Source organism: Osmia bicornis, chromosome 5 (assembly GCF_907164935.1).
Source record: "Osmia bicornis bicornis chromosome 5, iOsmBic2.1, whole genome shotgun sequence".
NCBI classification, from domain to species: Eukaryota; Metazoa; Arthropoda; class Insecta; order Hymenoptera; family Megachilidae; genus Osmia; species Osmia bicornis.
This window is the reverse complement of record NC_060220.1, coordinates 9,446,018-9,466,615: the sequence shown is the minus strand read 5'-3', so window position 1 is coordinate 9,466,615 and position 20,598 is coordinate 9,446,018. Positions and strand designations below refer to the sequence as shown.

Sequence of the window (20,598 nt, the reverse complement as noted above, 5' to 3'; positions counted from 1 at the left end):
TATACGCCGCGTAATGTCATTTGCGAATAGCCAAGAAGTTGCTAATGCAGACCGTTGCAAATTCTATTTTTAAGGTTTTCAGTTTTCTAATTGATCTTGAATCATCGTGCCATTCGACCACGTGCGTTCCGTCGGATACCGCGTAGAAATAAGTGGAAAAACATTCATCTTCGGTAGTCGAACGCGAAACTTTTCCCATCCTCGCCGTGTCACGGCCGATGGAAATTGACATCGTCGTGAAAAGTGTAAACAATTTTGTAAAACTGTTTGCGAACCATCGTAATTTCTCGTTGACTAACCATCGAAGAAGTATAACAGCTGGCTAAAACTCGCGACTGCGCGGATGAATGAACGTGAGATACGACTCACGCCGTACTTACAGGGCGAGGGTGAGAATTAAACTTTCGCCCAGTATCCAATCAACCCTTACGCGAGTGGATTAGCTCGAAAAGTTTCTCGATGGAACTAACGGTGCCGTGTAATTTCACCTTTCGCCTACTTTTTCTACCCAATTCCCGTTTACAAACGTATTTACATTCAGACAATTTTCGTCGCGCATTCGTTATATGTACCTATTGTAGCGTTTAAACGCGATAGAAGTTTCTGGCCTGTTTTAAAGAATGTAACGAACGAAGGTAAGTATATATTTTTTTATTTTTTTTTTTTTTTATTCTTGAGTTGAAACCTTACAGCTGAAACATTTTCTTTCAAAGTTTATTTAACTTTCTTGAAATAAATGTATTTCGCGGCGAAACTATTACAAATCACGTTTTACCGTTCGGAAAGATTTTGTAAGTGTATATTTTTCGTGTTTTCGTTTAAAGCAATATTCGTTAACGAATCAGGTTCGCTACGTTTTACGACGACAAGTTCACGATTCCCAGCAGTTGGAGCCGAGCTAGTTTAAAATTAAACCGAAGCCAGTCAGTATAGAAAAAGAATTTTCTTACGTAGATTACGACCCCAATTAGTCGGGACGTTTTTAACAACTGTGCTCGATAAAATTCGTTGGGACGGGCTTTAATGTACCTCTTCGAAATGTGTCAATGACACGAGCGTGCACGTGATTATCAACGAAACACGATTATTATTCCAGATCGAAGTTACGTGCGTGCTATTGACATTGATAACCTTCACCGTTTCGTCGAGCAACGCCTTATGAATTTTCATCAGTCGCGTATTGTATTTAAAAAACACGGCTCGCAACACGGCTGCTTAATAACACCTTTTTAAAAAAGTAATTCGCTTGAGTGCGCAACGCGATAATAGCAGACAGCTTGTCGTTTCCGTATAAAATATAGCGACCTCGTGCAAACGTTGGAAAATCTGGTAAAATCTGAATAGAATCTTCTCTCTTGTCGTAGCTCTGTCATAAGTTCCATCGTTCCTTCGAAACAAAAGCGCGATTCAAGAACACGGAAAACGGTGAACTTTATTCGTCGAATATCCTTTCATCGCGTCCGGAAGTTTACCTTTTATTCGCGGAAGATCGAAACGGCTCGATCATTAACATACGACCCAGTTAGGCGATGACAACTGTTTCTTCAACGATTGTTTCTACATCTGTTCAAACAACTTGACGCCATATGCGAGCTTACAATTCCCCGGCTCGAAGATACGGCAATGATTTCGTATGGTCGATAAACGAGCGCGAACCGAGGCTGGGATAATCGATAGATTGTCGTGCATAAGAGAATTCAAAATATTGGCTTCGCGCCAGAGGTGACGGCGACAAGCACGAAAACGAAGACGAAGACAGGGAAATGTAACGTGGCCAAAATAAGCACGCGGGCCCAGGAAAAAGAAGAGCGTATTCGGTCGCGTAGAGCACGTTCTACGAGAACATCCTCGTTCGCTTCTGGATCTGAAGAAGACGGAAAGCTGTAATAGAAAATGAAAGAAACGTGTCGGCAAACAATTCGAGCCGGGATGCAATTTCGAATCGGAAGATAGTTAATCGGAAATGTTACGTCGAATCGAGCCCCATTGATTCCACACATTTTCTCATCGGTAATTGACTTTGAACGGTGCTCCATGGAGTCTGGATCAACGATGACGAAGAATCATCGTGACAATGGAACGACGAGGCAGAACGAGACGTACTCTGGGAAAGATTCGTTGACCAGTGAAACGAAACGCAACATCGGAGACACCGCGTCACTGGTCAACGTGCAAAGAAACACAAGCCAAGTAAGCAACAAGCTTCTCACGTTTCTTCTCGCTTGCATTTTTCATCGCGCTTCGTAAAATCGAGACCACGTCATTGCAGATCGTTTACTAAACCGTTTTATACGCGAATAACAGCAGACGGTTTCGCGAGATCTTTCAAAGGCGATATACGAATTCGTCCGGCGTGTCGTCGATGGATTAATTCGAAAACAGAGGTAACAAGTTGTAGAACGCGTACACTAGGTACACTAGTGTGGCTGACACAGCTACTAAGATTCGGACGTTGCGCGTGTACGGGGCGAGAAACCGACACGAGGACTTAACCGACATATAAATAGCGTTTAGTTGAAACGGATGCGGTAGAACTCGCGTGCACGTCTTGCGAGGCGATCCGGAAGGCACGATTCGCTTTTCAAGGAAGGCTTCTCCTACTCCGAACATCGACACTCGCCGCATCGCGATCCGCCACACCGTCCTCAGTGATTTCCGACAGTTTACGCGGCTACGATCAATCTTCGACGCGCGAACTCGATTTCGTCTTCCTTCTTCTTCGAACAAGAACAAGAACGAGCCAGTGGTTTGTCGGTAAGCGGTTTTAGCTTCTCGATTCTGTCGCGGTTTTTTTGAAATTAAAGCAAACCGCGATCGCGGCAACGAGATTAAACATTCGTAAACATTTCGCTACGATTTCACCATTTTTCTCTTCCAACTAGGAAATTTAAACCGCGTTAAAGAGCCGACTAATAGGTACGATTGATTTAATTGCAGAGAAGAGGTGAAATTGTCGATAGCAGTTGGCGGGTAAACGGTGTCCAGGCGAGCCGTACAAAGTGCAGTTCCTCCGTAAAGGGCACCGGCTGCATCGTGAACAACGGTCTAGTTGCCTCTAGGGGTGAACTTGCTCGAAATAGCTGCACGAAGAGAAAGACGCCGGCGCCGTGCGTCGTTAACGAGAAAAGCAACGCGGTCGTCGACGCGATTTACCGCGCCAAACAACCGGATAGTTTTCTCGAAGAAGAGTTGTTAGGCACACGGTTCTCTCTGGAGACAGCAAGATCGACGACGGCTTTCAGAAAACCTCACCGAACCATCCCCAAGTCGTTCTCCCTTCCAGACGATCTACGAGAAGGTATCTAGAACAACCGATTCATTCGGATATGTAACGTTTCCGCAAAAAATACATACTGTTTATAGGTAATTATCCGTGTCGGCAACCTGTATTTTACGTAAGTAGATACATAGAAAATCAGGATTTCCACTACCGGTAATTTCGCAGCTAATCGCATAATAATTACTATGTGGAGTAGTATCGAGTAACCGTGAAATTTTATTTTATTATTTCAAAAAACCTATGAAACAAATGTCAATGAATTTTTGTCTGAACCGTTGCCACTACGCTATATATAAACAGTTCTATTTAAACGAGTGCAAGAATACTTGTCTGAACCGTTACGGAACGCAACGTATCCAAACGAATAATAGAAATCGTCCTTGAAATGGTAGGATCGTTTTGACACTCGTCAAACGCAGAAAACGCAGAAATTGTAGGCAGGTGTCAATTTCAGGTATCTCAGCGGCACAGAGAAAAGGACGAAGGCCCCTCGACAACGGTATTTTAAAAAGGTCCTCCGCGTTTCTGGCGAACATCGCTCAGACTGCTTGTCGCGTCAGGGAGAAGAAAACCAGCGAGAATCGCGGGAAATCTTCGACTGTCGGTGGATACTTTACGATTTTGAACAGCGTAACCAACGACTTTGAGTCTCTTTATCGTTCGCCGAGCGTTCAAACTCTGCCAGTCGAACGGAAGAAGAAGAAGAACGGTGTTCGAGTGAAAAAATCAGTGTCCTTCAGTTCTGATACGAGCTTCGAGGAGAAACGGGCACCGTACAGGAGAACCGGGGCCGTTCACGAGGTCAAGGCCTATCACAAGGGTGTCCTGCAAGGTATGCCTTTCCCTTCTCTTCTTTTCTCTTCCTCCGTCCTTCAGTTAAGATGAAAAGTACGAAATCGGACGCGTTCGATGTCACGTCCTTGACCTACTTGAGAAAACGTCGATCGTAAAAAGTATAGCTTCGCGATTTCTCTCAACGTCAATCTTCTCCGAAAGACTACATTTAGAACTTGCGCACCGGTGTCTAACCGGTGCTATTTTCTTTGGAAGTCCTTCAAGGGGAACGTCTAAATACGCTCTAACTCTAAACGCATGGACAAAAGGAATTGAAATCGAAGAACAATGCGACGCGTCGACAGACTGAACGGAACGAACGAATCGAGAACGTTGCTTGTTAGAAACGTGTATTCGTTCGTACATAGAACACTGACATTCGACACTGACGTTGCTAACAATATTACCTACGCTTTCTGTTATAAAGTCGAAATAAACGCGTCCATCAGGGTTTGCAGCTGACTGAAAACACGCGTAGATGCACGGTTTAACGTCGATCCAAATCCGCCTATTTATTGTTTCTTCTATTTTCGCGTATTCTCTTGACGAGCTTAGGTAAATGTAAAGTTCCGAACCGGTGTTAGATCATACCGAGGCTGATACGATCGTCAGAAAAGTGCCGTCCTCGTGGGAAACGAACAGCGAGGGCCGAACGGCCCTACTCAGAGCTGCCAGGGATGCCGACGACGCGGCTCTCAACGAGATTACCCTTAGGGTCGGAAAATTTGGATTCGGTGATATGGATGTTAACGTGGCTGACAGCAGCGGCAGGGTAAGCTATCGTTATCCAATACTTCCATTCCGCGCCATTACGTAAAAATTGAAAAAAATGTTTTCCTCGCAAAACGCACGGGACAGTTTACGGGAAAGCTGTTAAACCAACGGTTGCTTCCTCGTACCGCGAAACATCTTTTTCGATGCACCAAATATAAACAGTTCTGGTAGTTTGACGGTTCTAAAGAGCAGCGAACGTTCTTCTTTGCGCGAAAAACAACCGTGGCCTGGCTCTGACGCGTGTTCGCTAAGCTGACGCAGATTTAAAGTAATAGCGCGACTTTGAACTATCGCGTCAACGTCAGTAACCACTTAATAAATTGATCCTTAACGGGCACCGTCTATTGTGCTCTATCTCTGCAGCAAAGAATAACGGGTGCCCATTCTCAGCCTTCTCGACGCGAAATCTTCCTTTGTCCTTATCTTCTTTTCAAAATCAGATTTTTCTAATGAGACTAATAAATAGAAGCGATGTTTTAAAAAAAAAGATGAAAACGGTAAGTACGCCAGGGTAACGGAACTGTTAGAGAATTCTTTCGAGAAAGCAGTTTATGTAATCGACGCGCTTTCGAAGCAAACTTTTGAGTGAATCAACACTGGGATTGTTTATTTCTCTTGCCAGACCGCCGTAAGCTACATGGCTGGAAACGGAACGTCGACAATGTTGGAGCTAGCTTTGTCGTTCGACGGGGTGGATCCCAATACTCCCGACAACGAGGGCAACACACCCCTGCACTTTGCCGCGCAGGCGGGTAAGCGATTACTTTCTACGTTGAAGAAAAAGCATAGGATATTGAAAAAAGTAGGAAAAATGGTTTGTTTTTTCGTCACGTTGCATCGATTCGCAGCCGGTATAGATGCTCGACGGATCGAAAGAGGGATTGGTTAATAAATATTTGCTGAGGGAAAGGAAAAGATTGCTACGAAAATAAAATGAGTGAAATCGTTCAAGGACAGTTGTTTTCATCCCCTGTTGCAATGAAATCTCGGCCCTCGCGATGAATATAAATTTCCTAAACGCAACGAATCGTTAGAAGATCAGCTCGAGTGGTCGACATACGAGCGTGTAAACGTCAAAATTTACACGCACGATGCCGTAAGGATTCCACCGCGTCATCGATGCCAGAAATAACCAACGTTAGAGAGCAACGTATGTAGGTAGATATAGCGGAGAGACGCGTGGTTTTGCATTGACGCTCATCGACGAACATTTTAAGCCAAAACACGACGTCGAGTTACTCGAAATACGCGGACGTATTTCGATTTTCCGAAGGACGTAGGCCGACCACTCGGCTGCTTCGTTTTCATTTAACTCTTTTCTCCTTTTCTCGTATCCAGGCCAAACAGACTGTTTGAACATACTGCTGCAAAGGTGTCCGGAGATCGAAGTGGACGCTAGAAACGCGTCCGGTTTCACCCCGTTGATGAAGGCTGCCCTCCAAGGAAGAACAAAGTGCGCAAAAATTCTCTTGTTTGCCGGTGAGCAAAATTTACGAGTATTACCCTGCCCGTGTCTGCCGCGTCTGCCACGGATCATTTCACGTCACTTTTGTTTAGAACCGTTTCTTCTTTCTCTTATTTTCTTTACGATACGTTCGAAGCAAGGTAACGTTGATTACGCGTCTACCTATTTTTAGGCGCGAATCCAACTCTAAGAGATCACGGGAGAGGGCTGAGGGCAGAGCAATGGGCCAGATTTTGCGGAAGATACGTTTGCGCCGAAGTGATCGAAAGATTCGCAAGGCATAGGCTCCTGGAGAGATCAACGTCGTGTAGATGGGGCAGCGAACCTGAACTGGCGGCGAAAGTGCTGCAAGGAAAGGTAAACGCGTTTCAACGAAATTCCCACGAATTTTTAGGAAAATAGAAAAGTTGGGAAAGTGGAAGAGAGATAACACAGGTATGAAACAGGTGATGCCGATTCCTTCGACTCCTCTGTCACCACCGTCTTCGGGGTTCAAGTCGAAGATAAGGAAAGTTTTCCGCACCACTTCTGGACCAGATAGAAATTTCTCCTTGGTTTCGCAATTGACCAGTGCCGCACTTTGCGCAAGCAGTCCCGCTTTGCCGAAATCCAGCGAAGTCCCTCCAGTAGTTAAAAGTCTTCTTCGACCTCTGAGCGTCCCTCAGTTAAGGTACCGTTCTTTCCATCTCCATTACCCTCTTAAATAATCATTTTTCACCATTTTTACCGTTCGTTTAAACGTGATCGTATCGTTTGAAATATTTCAGAGTGACGCTGGTTTCGCCGCAGGATTTTCTCGACCAATCAAAGGACAAGTACGGATCAAATTTCGCGGAAAAGATCGAGAACACGGTCGCGAAACAATCGTCGCGATCGAAAAAAAAGAAATAAACAGACCAATTTTCAATATCCTTCCTCGTTGTTCGATACTGCTACAGTTCCTATTCGATTTACCGTAGACTCGGTACGATCAAGTAACGATCAAATTGATATTTTTCGTCTACGATATGGGTAGACGGTAGGAAACAGAGAAGAGGATGGAATCGCGTAGCTCGAAAGCCAAGAATACCAAAGAAACGAACTGGAGTTACGATGACTCAGAGAATCGTGCAAAGAAATCGATGTAATAGTTTCTAAGCGATTCCAAATAATCATCTGTCGAGTTCAGACGAGAAACATTCGCTGCAAGAATTTTAAAACGATGTTTTAAGCGTGCCGGTGGATAAGGCGATATTTTGTATCTCTGTATAACAATAGCTGAACGAACTTTTAAATAAACTTCTTGATATTAAAAACATTATGTAAACTGGTAAACTGGACTCGTTTTCAAGGTAGATGATAATTGAGCTTCACTATCAGAAGGTACATACTATCTTTTTCTTGCTTTTATATTTACAGGTATAAACATATTTACACAAGTCAGTTCTTGTATTTACACGTATAAACAGACATCTACAACGAGGCAGAATGTGATCGGTGCCCAAAATCATTTCGTCGATCGAGTGGAAAACATGTAACCTACATATGTGTACTTTCTACATATGTATGTGTTCTTATTCTAAACCGCGAAACGTATACGAGATACGAAATATTTCCACGAATACCATGATCCTATCGATCGGAACTTTGATTAATTTTGCAACGTGTACGAAATCTGGGATACCTTAAAGTTGCCATATACAATTAAACTGCTCGGAGATCAATCAGATTTTCTGTTGCGACGTTGTCTACGATTCTTTGCCTTCGAAAGGATTTCGTACGCCTGCTGTATCTCCATGAACTTTTCTTGGGCTTGTCTTCTCTCCTCCTCGCTGCCTTTTATCTTGTCAGGATGATTGTCTCTCGATAGAGCTCTCCAACGTGCCGTTACTTCGGTTTGCGTGGCCGTTTGCGATAGGCCCAACACCTGTGCCAAAAAAGAAAGAAAAACGCAACATCGTTAAAATCGTCGTCATTTAAAAAAGCAGATTTTAGGAATCGAACATTGAGACTTGCTTTGTAAGCATTTATTTCTCCCCGAGGATCGGTTAGGTCCACCAGTTGCGTCCATGTTGCCCAAAAACCTTGATGCATCGCTTGATTCCACGTCGCTTCCAAGCTAGCCTGCAATACGTAAAAAGCAAATGTTAATCGAGCATATTTAACGTTATTATCTTAACGAACCTTAAGATCCAGCCATATAGGAGACGTTAAGAAATGCTGAATCGCTTCGGATAGTTTGATCTCTTCCCCTTCGCTGTCGGTAATGACTGCATTGAAGTACAGATAACATCCTATCAAGCAAAGATAAATCGCGACAGCGAAGCCTAGGTAAACGATTCTTTGAACAAGGTTTCTTTTCCTTCTTGGCTTTAGCCTCCATTCCTTGCTGAACGTATCGAAACTTAAGCTAGCGGCTACGATCATCAAAGACAACCATACGGTGTCGTCCCCGATATAGGATAACGTTGGATAAAACAAGTACGCCGAGCATAAAGCAAACCATATGGATCCTTGTTCCCTGCCGATATTTCCGATCGTCCAGACACCTAATTAAATAGATACGTTAGATGGAACATAATGTTTAAAAGCGACCAACTAGCGAAATGGTAATTTAATATTTTTCTTTTGCCAGCTACTGCGGTCGCGGTAAATATATTATCAACGATGAAACTCGAGCTCGTAATGTATTCAGTTTCAGGGCCTTGAAGAATGTTATCGGTTAATTGTTGTACGCGACAAACCGTACATCATTAGCAAGCGCGAAGAATAAGTCAGACGAAAATAAAATTCACCTAGGTGTTTTGTAACTTATAATTTTCTTACCTAGAGCAATCACCAAGGGTGTCAGGATTAACAAGTGCCTAAAATTGATTCCAAAAATTTCGTCTTCCGGAATGGCATTACGAAACAGTTCAGCCCATAAATACGCAACTGCATTTTCGGCAGCAAATCGCACAGTGGAGAATGGCGGCTGAAATCAAATGATGCATCGTCGGATCCTCTAGTATTAAAAGAGTTCACGAATTATCAAAATCTGATACCTTTCCGTTGCTTCTGACTTTATGTTTGAATTCGTTCAAGAAACCGGGATCTTCGTTCGCGTCTCGCACGTACGAAGGAATCCTGTAAATGTCCCGAAGCCATCCGAGACCAAAGTATCCCCCAAAAGTGCTAAAGTAGACGAACGCTTGTATGTCTCGTTCCAAATACACGTGGTGTGCCCCAAACAGACCTCCGAACAACCACAACACGTAAGTCCAGAAGATCGACTTCTGTTTCTTCGTTCTTTTCTTTTCCTTTTCTTCGACGTGGCCATTTTTCACTTCCATTATTACTCTTTATACTGAAACACCTTTGTTTTCCAGTTTCACGATCCCACTAATTGCAAGATATAATTGTCAGCCAACGCGTACACAGTTTTTTCGATGATTCATTTGGGAAGAACACAACTGGCCTAAGTGCACTTGTCAGTGGCGATTTAGGAAATGCCGAAGGTAGTTCCACCACGCCGGTTCGTACCATTTAGGGTTCAACGCTCCGCCAGGTGTAACGGTACCCTCGCAGGACCGTAGCAACTACACCGTCAAAAGAAAATTTTCAGCGAATCCTAAAGCTATATTTCAATCCGTCCTATCATTTTCGAGGAATAAATATTCATCGTGTAATACGAAGTAAATGGCAAAGCAAAATATTCAATTCAACAGTTTACTCAACTTTTGGCACCATACGCGAAGAATGCATTTTACCGAATTGTCGAGTCCCATTTATCGCTATTCTATTTGTCAGCAGCTTTTTTGTTCATTTTGCTCATTATCAATAAGCCTGGCAAACGTTTCACGGTCTGTAAATCATTTTTACATTACAAATAATCGCGCTAGTCGTTTACCGACTATAAGCCGACAAGTAACTTCCACTGCTTTCCAATAAATGGCACCACTGATTCACTAGTGTTGAAAAATCGATCGGTAAATCGTCGAGTAGTTTCCGCCGTTTTTGTACAGATAGCGTAATGGTCGAATTTTAACTACTTGGATGAATATTATTCCGAAACTGTATAATAGTTGAACGAAACATCGTATGCATTCAGTCATCTTGTTTAATAATGTAAAATACATTGACGGAAAGCTTTTTCTTCCCGTCAACGCGTAATTTCGTACAATTCCAAAAGATGGGGACTACCTAGATCGAAGCTGCTTGTTTCGAAGATAATATGGCGGCGTGCACGTGGTGTCTGCGTCTCTGCGACCCACTTAATTGTCAAACGTGTAACGAACGTTGTTTCGCGACAACCGGGTCATTCGTAATATCGTCGAAGGTGAAACAGAGATTTTTATTCGTGAAAAATGTATGGTAATGGAAGGGTGTTGTTCAACGAAAAAGAGCCATAAAGGGTGGCGACGAATAGCGAAGAAAGAACGTCGCAGGCGTCTGCGTCGCAAAGCAGCCGTAGAGCGGCAAGCGGATGAAGAACGATTGAGGGCAGCACTCGAGCAAAGCGCGGATTATTTAAACTGGCTCGAAAATTGCGAACTTGAAGAAAGGGAAAAAGAGGCACGAGAAAAGGAAGAACACGATCAGCGAGAACGGGAATGGTTAGAAGAGGAGGTAAAGTTAATTGCCTATTTTTTTTTTAACTTTTATTTATTTATTTTTTAATAAAAATTAACATCGTCAGCATCGAAATGTCTTTGTTTCTCAACGATCGATGGTACGCGTTCGATTAGTTCTAAGATCATTCGAAACAATTTACTCTAACCATGAGAATAATGCAATGTGGATACCAAAACCTATCAGTTATTACATGGTTCCAGTAAGCGAATAAACTGGTATCTATAAAAAAACTCGAATATAATATTTCTCTGGTTCAATTGGAACAGGTGAGAGCCCAAAAGGAATGGCAAATTCTGCAGGAACGGAAGCGAAAAGCTCGTCTGGTGCAGCTGGAACAGGAGGCGAAAATTCGGCAAGAATTCGAGGCGAAACAGGAAGCGATACGAAAGAAGCAGGAAGAAGAGAAACGTAAAAGAGAGGAGGATATTAGAAAGCGAGAGCAGCTTTTGAAGGAGATCGATGACTACATCGATGACGGGATCAAGACCCCAGAAGCGTTGCGCGAGGTGATCGAGAGTCAGCCTGGAAAAGAGCTTTGCCCTTTTTTCAGCAAAACAGGCGCTTGCCGGTAAGTGGAACGTTAAAATAACAGGATAATAGCAAAGATATTTGTAAATAATATATTTCCAGCTACGGCGACACCTGCTCCAGAAATCATCGAAGAGTATGTCTGAGCAAAGTGATATTAGTACCTGGCTTTTACACGCATTTTTCCCTGGAAAAAAATTCTGCCGAGTACGACACCGATGTCGCGCTAGAATTTGAAACTTCCGAAACGAGACAACATTTTCGTGAATTTTACAAGGATGTTGTCCCAGAACTGGAATCCTTTGGAAGAATAAAAACCCTGAAATACTGTTGCAACACTGAGGTTCACCTGCGAGGGAACTTGTACGTCGAATATTATACCGAAAGAGAAGCAGCCAGAGCGTTGAGAAGATTGAAAGGACGTTGGTACGCCGGTCGGCAGCTCAATTGCGAATTTGTCAATTTGAAATCTTGGAGAAGCGCCGTATGCGGGATGTCAAAATGTCCGAAGGGAAGGGCATGCAATTTTCTGCATACTTTTAAAAATCCGCACGACGAGTACGACATCAAAAGCCCTCCAAGATGGGCGAAACAGCAGTCGGTCTCCTCTTCTCACGAGGTTGCCAGCACCAGAAGAAGCGATCACAAGTATCTCTTTTTATCATCTCATCATCTTTTCGAATAATAAGACGTTTTGTGTTAACAGTTTATATTTTAATCGCAACGTAATTTCTTATTTTCAGAAGTAAATCTAAATGGGAGGATGGCAGCGACGTCGAGCAGAGTAAGAATTGGAGATGGTCCGAATCACCAGAAGTCGAAGTTGAACATCGTTCGAGAAGCGCCGACAAACGTCATCGTTATTCGGACGACAGAAAATCCAGCCGCGACAAACGACACGAGCCATCCGACAGAGAAACGTCGATTAAGCATCGTCGATCGAGCTCTGGAAAAGACGATAAAGTTTCGAATGGCCGTGAATCTTGCAGAAGACGTTCGACAAAGCACCAGAGAAAGGGGGAAGAGGAGCATAGTCACGACGTACCAAAGTCACCAAAATATTCTAGCAAAAGACACTCGAAAAGCAGCGACAAGAGTTATCGCTCGAAAATTCCTCGATCTTCGAGCAACTATTCTAGGAGAGATAAAGAGGATCGCGATAATGTTAAACAGAATTCGAAAAATCACGATAAATCTCGTGAAGACTCCCCGAGAAGGAAATCTAACGAGCTATCCGAAAAACCCAACACCGTGGACACTGAGAACGCAAAGTATGCGACACGCGTGAAATCTAAATGGGACAAAGAAAATTTCGAACAAATTGATTCGGAAAGCATGGAATCTATGGACTCGGATTCATCCGGATCTATCGACGATACGAAGAGTAAAGTCTGTTCGAAAAAGTCTGACGATGAGTGGGCAACGACGGATTCTGAGGATGAAGTTAAAGACAAGTAGCAAGCAAACAACATTGTCTCGTGTAATTATTGTAATTAAGATTGTAATTAGTTTTTCTCTTTTTTCAAAGCTCACTTACCAATAAAATGTTTTATATTCGATGCGCTTTAATACTTTTTAATCCGTTAAGTGCGTTAGATAAGTGCGTACATAGAGCAATGCATGTTATCTATCGGGCACTCATATCCGTATTGATAATTTGATATTTTTTTATTGTTGAATCATTGATTCTATTCGATCCGATCCGACTGTAAACGTTCGTATCATCTTATCAGATAAACTCTTTCAATTTGATTGAAAGTTAATAGGAACCTATTTGATATCGATCGTTGAAACGTATTAAAACAATCGCCGAAAAGAATTTCTGAATCAGTGCTTTTCAGATCAGCTTAAACGCTGATCGAACAAATTTCTTTTTCTTCTCTAGAAAGTTCAACATGATCTTCCTGAGTGTTTTATTGTCGTTGTGCATCGCTTTTCGAGCGAGCGATGCCGTTGGTCTTCATGGATTTCATTTCCGAGGTTTGGAAGAACCATTTTCTTTGAATAGATCGGATTCTCAGAACATAATCGAAGCTCGGATCGAGCAGCCTCTCGATCATTTCAACCCTCGTGACAATCGCACTTGGTCAATGGTATTTGTCGAATGAAAAATTATTCTAGAATAACGTCGTTAAATTGATATATTTTATTCAACAGCGATACTACGAAAATGCTGGTTTACATAAGAAAGGTGGACCAATAATGATTATGATCGGTGGAGAATGGGAAATATCCACAGGTTTCTTAAAATCTGGCCTAATGTTCGAAATCGCTTCCGCTCATAACGCGATGATGTATTACACCGAGCATCGTTATTACGGTCAAAGTAAACCGACCGGGTAAGACGTTTGTTATTTTTTCTTTTTCTTTTCGCGTTACACTTTAAATTATGCACCGTTCGAACATTTCCAGCGACATCAGTTCAAGTAACTTGCAATATTTGAGCGTGGATCAGGCGTTAGCCGATTTAGCATACTTTATCGAAATAAAAAAGAAAGAGGAAGCTCTTCGGAACAGCACTGTTATCGTTTTTGGTGGATCTTACGCCGGAAGTATGGCAGCATGGGCCAGACTCAAGTATCCTCATCTTATTCAGGTGTTTAAATATTTTTCTCGTCTTTTCTTTTTTTTTTAAAGAAAATCAGTAACGATTGATATTCGTATACAGGGTGCATTAGCCAGCAGTGCTCCGATGTATGCGAAGGCTGACTTTTACGGTAAGTAACACTACTGTTCACGTTTCGGTAAACTTCCAATCGTGTACTAAAAGAAGAGAAATGTTTCTCTCAGAATATTACGAAGTTGTGACCGAATCCCTACGTAGACACAGCGAAAAATGCGCGGACGAAGTCAAAGTTGCATTCAACTCGGTTGAAGAACTACTTTTCTCTAAAGATGGACCGGAGAAATTGAAAACTTATTTCCAGTAATTATCGTCTGTTTTTAATTGCATTCTAGGAAAAGATTAATATTACACAGTTGATGTTATTCGAGGGAAATGTTTCAGTTTGTGCGACGTGCCCGACGTAAAGTCTCCCAATGATATCGGACACCTGATGAACATATTAGCAGAGGTATAGTTTCTTAAAATCTAAACTACTATTTCCCGCTTGGTTACGTGATACGTTACGAAACTGCGTTACGTAGTCTACTAGTAGAAGACGATGTCAGTTTCTTATTGTTAAAAACAAAAAGCAAATCAACAATCCTTCGAGAGAAATCGTTGCGCAATTCTGTAATCGCGTAAGTCTATTTCTTTTGTTGGCAGGAATTTGCCGGCATTGTACAGTACGACAAAGTGGAAAAAAATCGAACAAAAATCGCAGCTTATTGCGAAAAAATGACTGCCAAGTACTTGGGCAGTCCTTTGCAGAGACTGGCGCATCTCGTTTCAGACAACCTGAAGGATTGCGTGGAAAATAATTACCAGAAATTCGTGAAACTTTACAAGAATGAGACGTGGAGTAGCAAGATTAGCAGACAATGGTATTATCAAACCTGCACGGAATTCGGTTATTATCAAACGACCAATTCGAATAACTCCGTCTTTGGATCTTTATTCCCGTTGCATTACTTTACAGATATGTGTACCGATTTGTACGGTAATTAGTACGTATTTGAAAACGCAAACTCTCTATGCAGATATGTTGCATGCTATTTGATTTTGCCATTTTCTTCCAGTTACAATAAAGATTTCTTGAACACGAGGATCGTAAGAACGAATCTGATGTACGGCGGTGTACGACCAGATTTGGTTAAAGTAATTTTCACCAACGGTGACGTCGATCCCTGGCATAAGCTTTCGGTTCTTAAAGATCTGAACGCGTACTCACCTGCCATACTTATCAAAGGTAACGGAAGGAGGTTCGCTGTTTTCGTTTCGAACTACTGACGATCGAACGTTATTTCCAGGGTCATCGCACTGTCGCGATCTATACAGCGACCTAGACACGGACGTTAAGGATCTTGTTAACGCTAGAGCAAACGTGCGGAAAATTATCGGCACTTGGCTCGCTTCCTAAACTTGTTATACGATTAGCTGGCGAAAAGAACAAGAGGCGAAGATAGATGTAAAAAAAAAAAAAGGTATACATTTATTTCCATTGACACAGTCTTATTTACAAGCGAAAAATATAGAATTACATGTAATTTACGAACTATCAAAACGCAACCCTATCGTTTCAAGTCCAATTCAAATCCCTTCGATTTTTTCATCCACCTCTACGTTTACGGCATTTAACGATAAGACTACAAAACGTAACTAAAATTTCGTGACACTATTTCTAAACACCGCGCCTTACGTTTCTAAATGTAATTTAAATATTTATATCAAGAATTGATCGAGCTCAAAAACGATTTGCGCCGACCGAGATCGAAGTTTAGCCATTTTTTCATCGCGAAAAATGCCATCATATCAGTTTCCAATATTGTTCAATCGACTTCGAGTTTTCTGAAGGAACCGTTGATACCGTACATGGTGGAATCGCTGGTTCCGATTTCGGAACAGCTAAAACCTTGTTTCAGAGCGGACACGGCACCTTCTCGAGCCTTGTCCGAGTACAAATCCAAACATACTCTCATCTTATCGTGACTCAACAACGTCGGTCTCATTTCTAGCAACTCCTTTCTCCATAGCGCTACGCAAATAATTCATTTTACTGGGACTTTGTTTTCCAATCTTAAGTCGCTTATATCTCGAGAACAAAGCATCGAATTGCAAAATAACAAAAGATTTCTCGATAAGTTATCAAATTCGAAAATCGCTACGATATCGTTATCGGAATCAGCAGAACAAGGAAATTATCGATGAAATGATATGGTTTTAATTCGTTACTTACCGATCATTTCCTTCATCGGCATTGTACCGCCGTACTCTTTTGGCAACATGCTCGTGTCCATTTTTCGATTGATCGCATCTTCCAGGCTGGTGTAAATTTTGACACGCTTTTTGATTTTCTCCGAAATCAACGACATGCCGAAATCGAGAGCAAATTTCAAGGAAGGATGCGCATTAATGGCGTGAACCTCCTTGTGACGCATCGGTATGGTGCGCTGAAATGATCATTGTTTCATGAATTTTCTTTATCTTTTAATTTTCGACTAACAATAAATTAAATGCGACGCGTCGTTCATTGATGGTCCTCATGAGAGTCAGCTCGAGGAAGCAAGAGCAAAGATCAAGGAACCGGTTGCTCCTCTTCTTCATCTTTTTTTAAGACGTTATGAAACGTCATTGCGTCACTGTCCTTGAATCGAAAGTATCACACAACATTCGACGAAAGGGAAATTGTTCCGTGATTTTGTAAGCAAACTGTTCTCGTCCAAGTAGTTGAAAAATACAGAAGAAAGGCGTTCTATTATAGTACCTCGCCGTTTTTCACGATGCGAACAGCTTCCTTTGGCGTGAAAAGCGTCAGATGCGGAAAACTCACACCAGCTCCATCGGCGAAATGAACGAAACCCCGTATTTGATTTTCCTCGTCCTCCATTAAAGTTTCGTAAGTGATCGCATGCATTCTGCACATGTCGGCGTTCGTGTATTTATGAGGATCGAAAACACCTGAAAATGTGTTCCATGAAAAGGAAAAGTAAACGCGTGTTAGAGAACACATGCTACTCGCTCTCTTCTTCGCCATCGCGCGTTAAAAAATAACTTAAATTCGTTGCATAAATTCCTATTAAATTAAATAGAATATTTCGAAAAGAAAACGAAAAAGAGAATTTTCAGAAGGTCGCATGAAAATATTCGAGTCAACGGCGGAAAAACTTGACAAACATAATTAATATCGATGAGATTACCTGGTCTGGCAACTACAACACGACGGCCTTTCTTGTCGCGGCCAGGTACGGCAAACAAATACCTAAAAGAAGACAAATTGAAATGTTATTATAGTCTAGGGTGCACCGTGCGCGTGATCGCCCTCGAATCTTACCCCAGAGACACCAACTCTTCTATCGTTGTTTCCAACATGTCTAAATTGTTGAAAGCTGGATGATATACTTGACGAAGCAATAAATATCTCTCGATCGCCTCTTCGGCCATCGGTACGTTAAACTTTTTACATCTCAAGAATCTTAGTAAAAATTGTGCGTCTGTCGAACGAGAAGCGTATCGATTAAAAACGTAACGAGATTCAGTCACAATGCATGACACTCGTTTACGACATTAAATAGGGTAAAATAGTAAAGAAAAATATAGGTTGTTCTCTCACCCAATCGACAGTTTTGAATACGTGGATTCAATTTTATCCAGTTGCGTACTTGTTCGAGGGCTTGGTCTCTCGTATTTTTATCCTCTCTGAGTTCCTCCTTGGCAAGTTTCTGCGTCTCTTCCGAAAGGGAACACTCGTAATTGTCTTCCGGGGTTACCCATTCGATCGCTCCCATTTTGCTGTTCGATCGATTACTTTCGAATGAACAAACGACAACTTGAAGGTAACTTCAAATTTTGAAAATCCAAAGAGTGTAATTCTAAAAAATCATTCGACTTTGATTATTCGTCGTTCGTCTATAATAAACACCCCCTGCGATCGTCTTACATTCTTCGGTTCGCTACTTCTGCAAATTTTTATAAATATTATGTTCGAAATACCGCTCGCTCGTCCCGATTTGTACCGAAGAAACGAGGTCGAATTCGTTCCCCTGGCTTCTCGATCTCCGGCTGCACTTTCTTTAACGAACCCCTGACATAGTTTCCCGGCAACGTTCAAAGTCAAGCCGTGAATGCCTGCTATATCGCGATGCTCAGAGATACCGATCGAAATATTTAAAGTTTCACGCGCGTAACTTACGATCGTTTCAACGAAGTTTTGTAACTTCGTGAGAAATTCTTTACCCACCGTTGAACCATCCACGATTTCGTGACATAACGTTTCCCTCGGTTTATGATATAATGTTCAACCGGCCACAAACACCGGGACCGGCATTACCCGTACGTAGAGTGACTGACTCGTTTCGCAACCACTTTCTCCGATTATGCAATCGACCAAGTTGCGCGCCCATCTTTGTTCTTCGATTTTGTACGACCGACTGACATGGATCGATAAATATTTCACCATTGTCATGTAATGATTCTGTCACCTTTTTTCCTTCCAATCAGTCGATTTTATCATAAATTAACTCCTTACGTGTTCAGTCCGTGAAAGTCACCGGATGATCGTCGCGTCGCTTTGGGTCGGTGCTATTTATACACTTTTAATTACATATGTATTTTTGACTTTAAATTCATATCACGAATTCTCATTACAATTAGTAAACTTTCTGATATGCTGGATTGCAACGTTTGTAAACTCTATGCTACGAGTGCAATGAATGAATGCAACGCTAATAGGGTAAGCGAGCAATCGGGGAAGTTAACCGCGCGTGCACCTATCTTCCGTGTAGAAAGTGCAATTTATCAAGTTATTACCCCTAGAATTTTTTTTCTATCATACAAATTGCCATTCGCTTTATAAATAGAAAATATGTATTTTTTTTTCTTATTACATCAATTACGTTAATTATGTCAACGAACTCTATGGATTTAGAATTATATTTTTCAAATTATGTACGCGATTTATTTGCACGAAGCAAATCTTTGAGGACAGCTTATAAAACTTGAATCGTAATTAAACTTCTTGATGTATCAATTCGATAAAGACCCGATCGGGACGAAATGATTAGAATTTATTTGAAGAACAATGAACACATCGGGTGAACAAAACAATTCATTGAGAAAATGTCGAGGTTTCCAGAGTGCTATATTGTATAAAAAGCTTTAACATAATAGTTATTGTAAAATAGAAGAAAAAAGGATAACGTACCCGAATCGAAGTCACGCAGGTGAATACTTGGAGGAGACTGTCTCCTCTGAACCGACGAGCGCTCTTTTATAATTTCCAGTTACACCTTTCTTCTTACTCCACCTTTGGTATCCTTGCGGCTGCTTGTACCTCTGAAGCGGTGAAACAAAGTCCCTTCGAGAGACAGCTGATATATTTGAAACTATTTTTTGTTTTATTGCAAAAATGTGTCCCTCAACGGAGGACGAACGATCTTTGGTACCGTATATTTTGCGGCGAAGCATAAGTACCGGACTGCCATGGTTTACCTAATTGTTCGTCTTTTATAGATACGTCGGTAGGTATCGTCGTTCACATAAACTAAACGATGGACGATAATTTCGTAACGATTCTTTCCCTCCTCGACCGCAACGAGTTCCTTACAAAACATTTCGGGAATTATACACGCGAGTGTGAAACGTTCTATTCTTGTTCGCAACTTCCGTATCAATATTCGACGCTTCATTTACACAAACTGAGTGTTGGTAAAAAAAAAATTTTATTTCAAACAAGATTTCTTCAGAATAATTACAGCTACACATTTTCTTGGAGTAAATTACAAATTCTGATAAAAGGAGATAGTACCAAAAGTTCAGGAAATTTATCTTAAAAATCGTAACTCGTAGTTGAAACTTTACTCTTGAGAATATAGTAAGTAGTAATACTCTATTTTAAAGAAATATTTTGAAATATTGCATTCTAATAGCAACAGCGTTAACGCAAGTCGATAGCAACGTGTTACATACGAATAATTTCTTAAACGTATAGTTGTACTTTTTTTTCCCCCTAATAATCATTGTATTACACGTAACTGTTTTTTACCTTACATCATCGGTCCACGTAACAAGCAATTAGGAAATTTCTTTTCTGCTAGATTCAATCTCTGGTAAGTTTAACGATATCGCCAAAAACATGAAGAGAGCGGATCTTACTTTTACTCTGTACCAACATCATTAGAATAACGTGATTCATCGTATAGTCATATAATACCTATTCCTTCTTCTCTGTGATATAGATATAAGTGTCATCCGTTATAAAAGTAAAAGTGAAATGCAAGTATTAGTTGGAATATAAAGATGGATTGTTACTGTTACGGTTACGCATAACGGTAGCGATCATACTGACATAAGTCCACGTAACTGTTGCTTCGATAGTACCTTCTGTTTTCTTCACAACTTTTGACACGCAATACTCTAAACACTTATATATAATGAGAAAGTGAAATTGTGACTATACCCGCAAGAATGTTTCGACTAGAGTCGGAGAAATTACGCCAGTAAGCAGAGTTTATTTGTGTAGATTTC

The 20,598-nt window shown here is 41.5% G+C and overlaps 5 protein-coding genes across 10 annotated transcripts; 3 read left to right on the top strand and 2 right to left on the bottom strand.

Annotated features, from left to right (window-relative positions):
• The first annotated feature begins 396 nt into the window (after window positions 1-396).
• Window positions 397-7,653, top strand: LOC114878153. 5 transcript variants are annotated; one of them, XM_029191620.2, is made up of 10 exons: window positions 397-635; window positions 2,041-2,190; window positions 2,938-3,298; window positions 3,735-4,112; window positions 4,699-4,886; window positions 5,511-5,640; window positions 6,227-6,367; window positions 6,526-6,710; window positions 6,800-7,023; window positions 7,121-7,653. In XM_029191620.2, the coding sequence occupies exons 2-10, from the start codon at window positions 2,053-2,055 to the stop codon at window positions 7,242-7,244; spliced, it is 1,869 nt and encodes a 622-aa protein (XP_029047453.1). In that variant the 5' UTR covers window positions 397-635; window positions 2,041-2,052; the 3' UTR covers window positions 7,245-7,653. The 5 variants fall into 5 exon arrangements, with proteins under 5 accessions (XP_029047453.1, XP_029047452.1, XP_029047449.1 ...); XM_029191619.2 differs by having other exon boundaries at window positions 1,523-2,190; XM_029191616.2 differs by having other exon boundaries at window positions 1,365-2,190.
• Window positions 7,654-7,711: 58 nt separating this feature from the next.
• On the bottom strand, window positions 7,712-9,919 carry LOC114878161 (dnaJ homolog subfamily C member 22). Its single transcript, XM_029191635.2, has 5 exons — window positions 9,377-9,919; window positions 9,159-9,306; window positions 8,517-8,881; window positions 8,349-8,456; window positions 7,712-8,259 (listed from the first exon to the last, which is right to left on the bottom strand). The coding sequence occupies exons 1-5, from the start codon at window positions 9,662-9,664 to the stop codon at window positions 8,053-8,055; spliced, it is 1,116 nt and encodes a 371-aa protein (XP_029047468.2). The 5' UTR covers window positions 9,665-9,919; the 3' UTR covers window positions 7,712-8,052.
• Window positions 9,920-10,348: 429 nt separating this feature from the next.
• LOC114878155 (U2 small nuclear ribonucleoprotein auxiliary factor 35 kDa subunit-related protein 1) lies at window positions 10,349-13,027 on the top strand. Its single transcript, XM_029191621.2, has 4 exons — window positions 10,349-10,940; window positions 11,213-11,514; window positions 11,577-12,122; window positions 12,218-13,027. The coding sequence occupies exons 1-4, from the start codon at window positions 10,683-10,685 to the stop codon at window positions 12,930-12,932; spliced, it is 1,821 nt and encodes a 606-aa protein (XP_029047454.2). The 5' UTR covers window positions 10,349-10,682; the 3' UTR covers window positions 12,933-13,027.
• Window positions 13,028-13,243: 216 nt separating this feature from the next.
• On the top strand, window positions 13,244-15,623 carry LOC114878159 (putative serine protease K12H4.7). The gene is made up of 9 exons (XM_029191630.2): window positions 13,244-13,567; window positions 13,632-13,813; window positions 13,887-14,070; window positions 14,143-14,191; window positions 14,265-14,400; window positions 14,482-14,548; window positions 14,743-15,083; window positions 15,156-15,325; window positions 15,387-15,623. Exons 1-9 carry the CDS (start codon window positions 13,370-13,372, stop codon window positions 15,494-15,496), a joined length of 1,437 nt encoding a protein of 478 aa, XP_029047463.1. The 5' UTR covers window positions 13,244-13,369; the 3' UTR covers window positions 15,497-15,623.
• Window positions 15,405-20,532, bottom strand: LOC114878162 (alpha-tocopherol transfer protein-like). Of its 2 annotated transcripts, none has more exons than XM_029191637.2 (7): window positions 19,277-20,532; window positions 17,687-17,880; window positions 17,408-17,567; window positions 17,274-17,335; window positions 16,841-17,034; window positions 16,313-16,526; window positions 15,405-16,111 (listed from the first exon to the last, which is right to left on the bottom strand). In XM_029191637.2, the coding sequence occupies exons 2-7, from the start codon at window positions 17,859-17,861 to the stop codon at window positions 15,906-15,908; spliced, it is 1,011 nt and encodes a 336-aa protein (XP_029047470.1). In that variant the 5' UTR covers window positions 17,862-17,880; window positions 19,277-20,532; the 3' UTR covers window positions 15,405-15,905. The 2 variants fall into 2 exon arrangements, with proteins under 2 accessions (XP_029047470.1, XP_029047469.1); XM_029191636.2 differs by lacking the exon at window positions 19,277-20,532 and adding an exon at window positions 18,067-19,270 and having other exon boundaries at window positions 17,687-17,945.
• Between the last annotated feature and the right edge of the window lie 66 nt (window positions 20,533-20,598).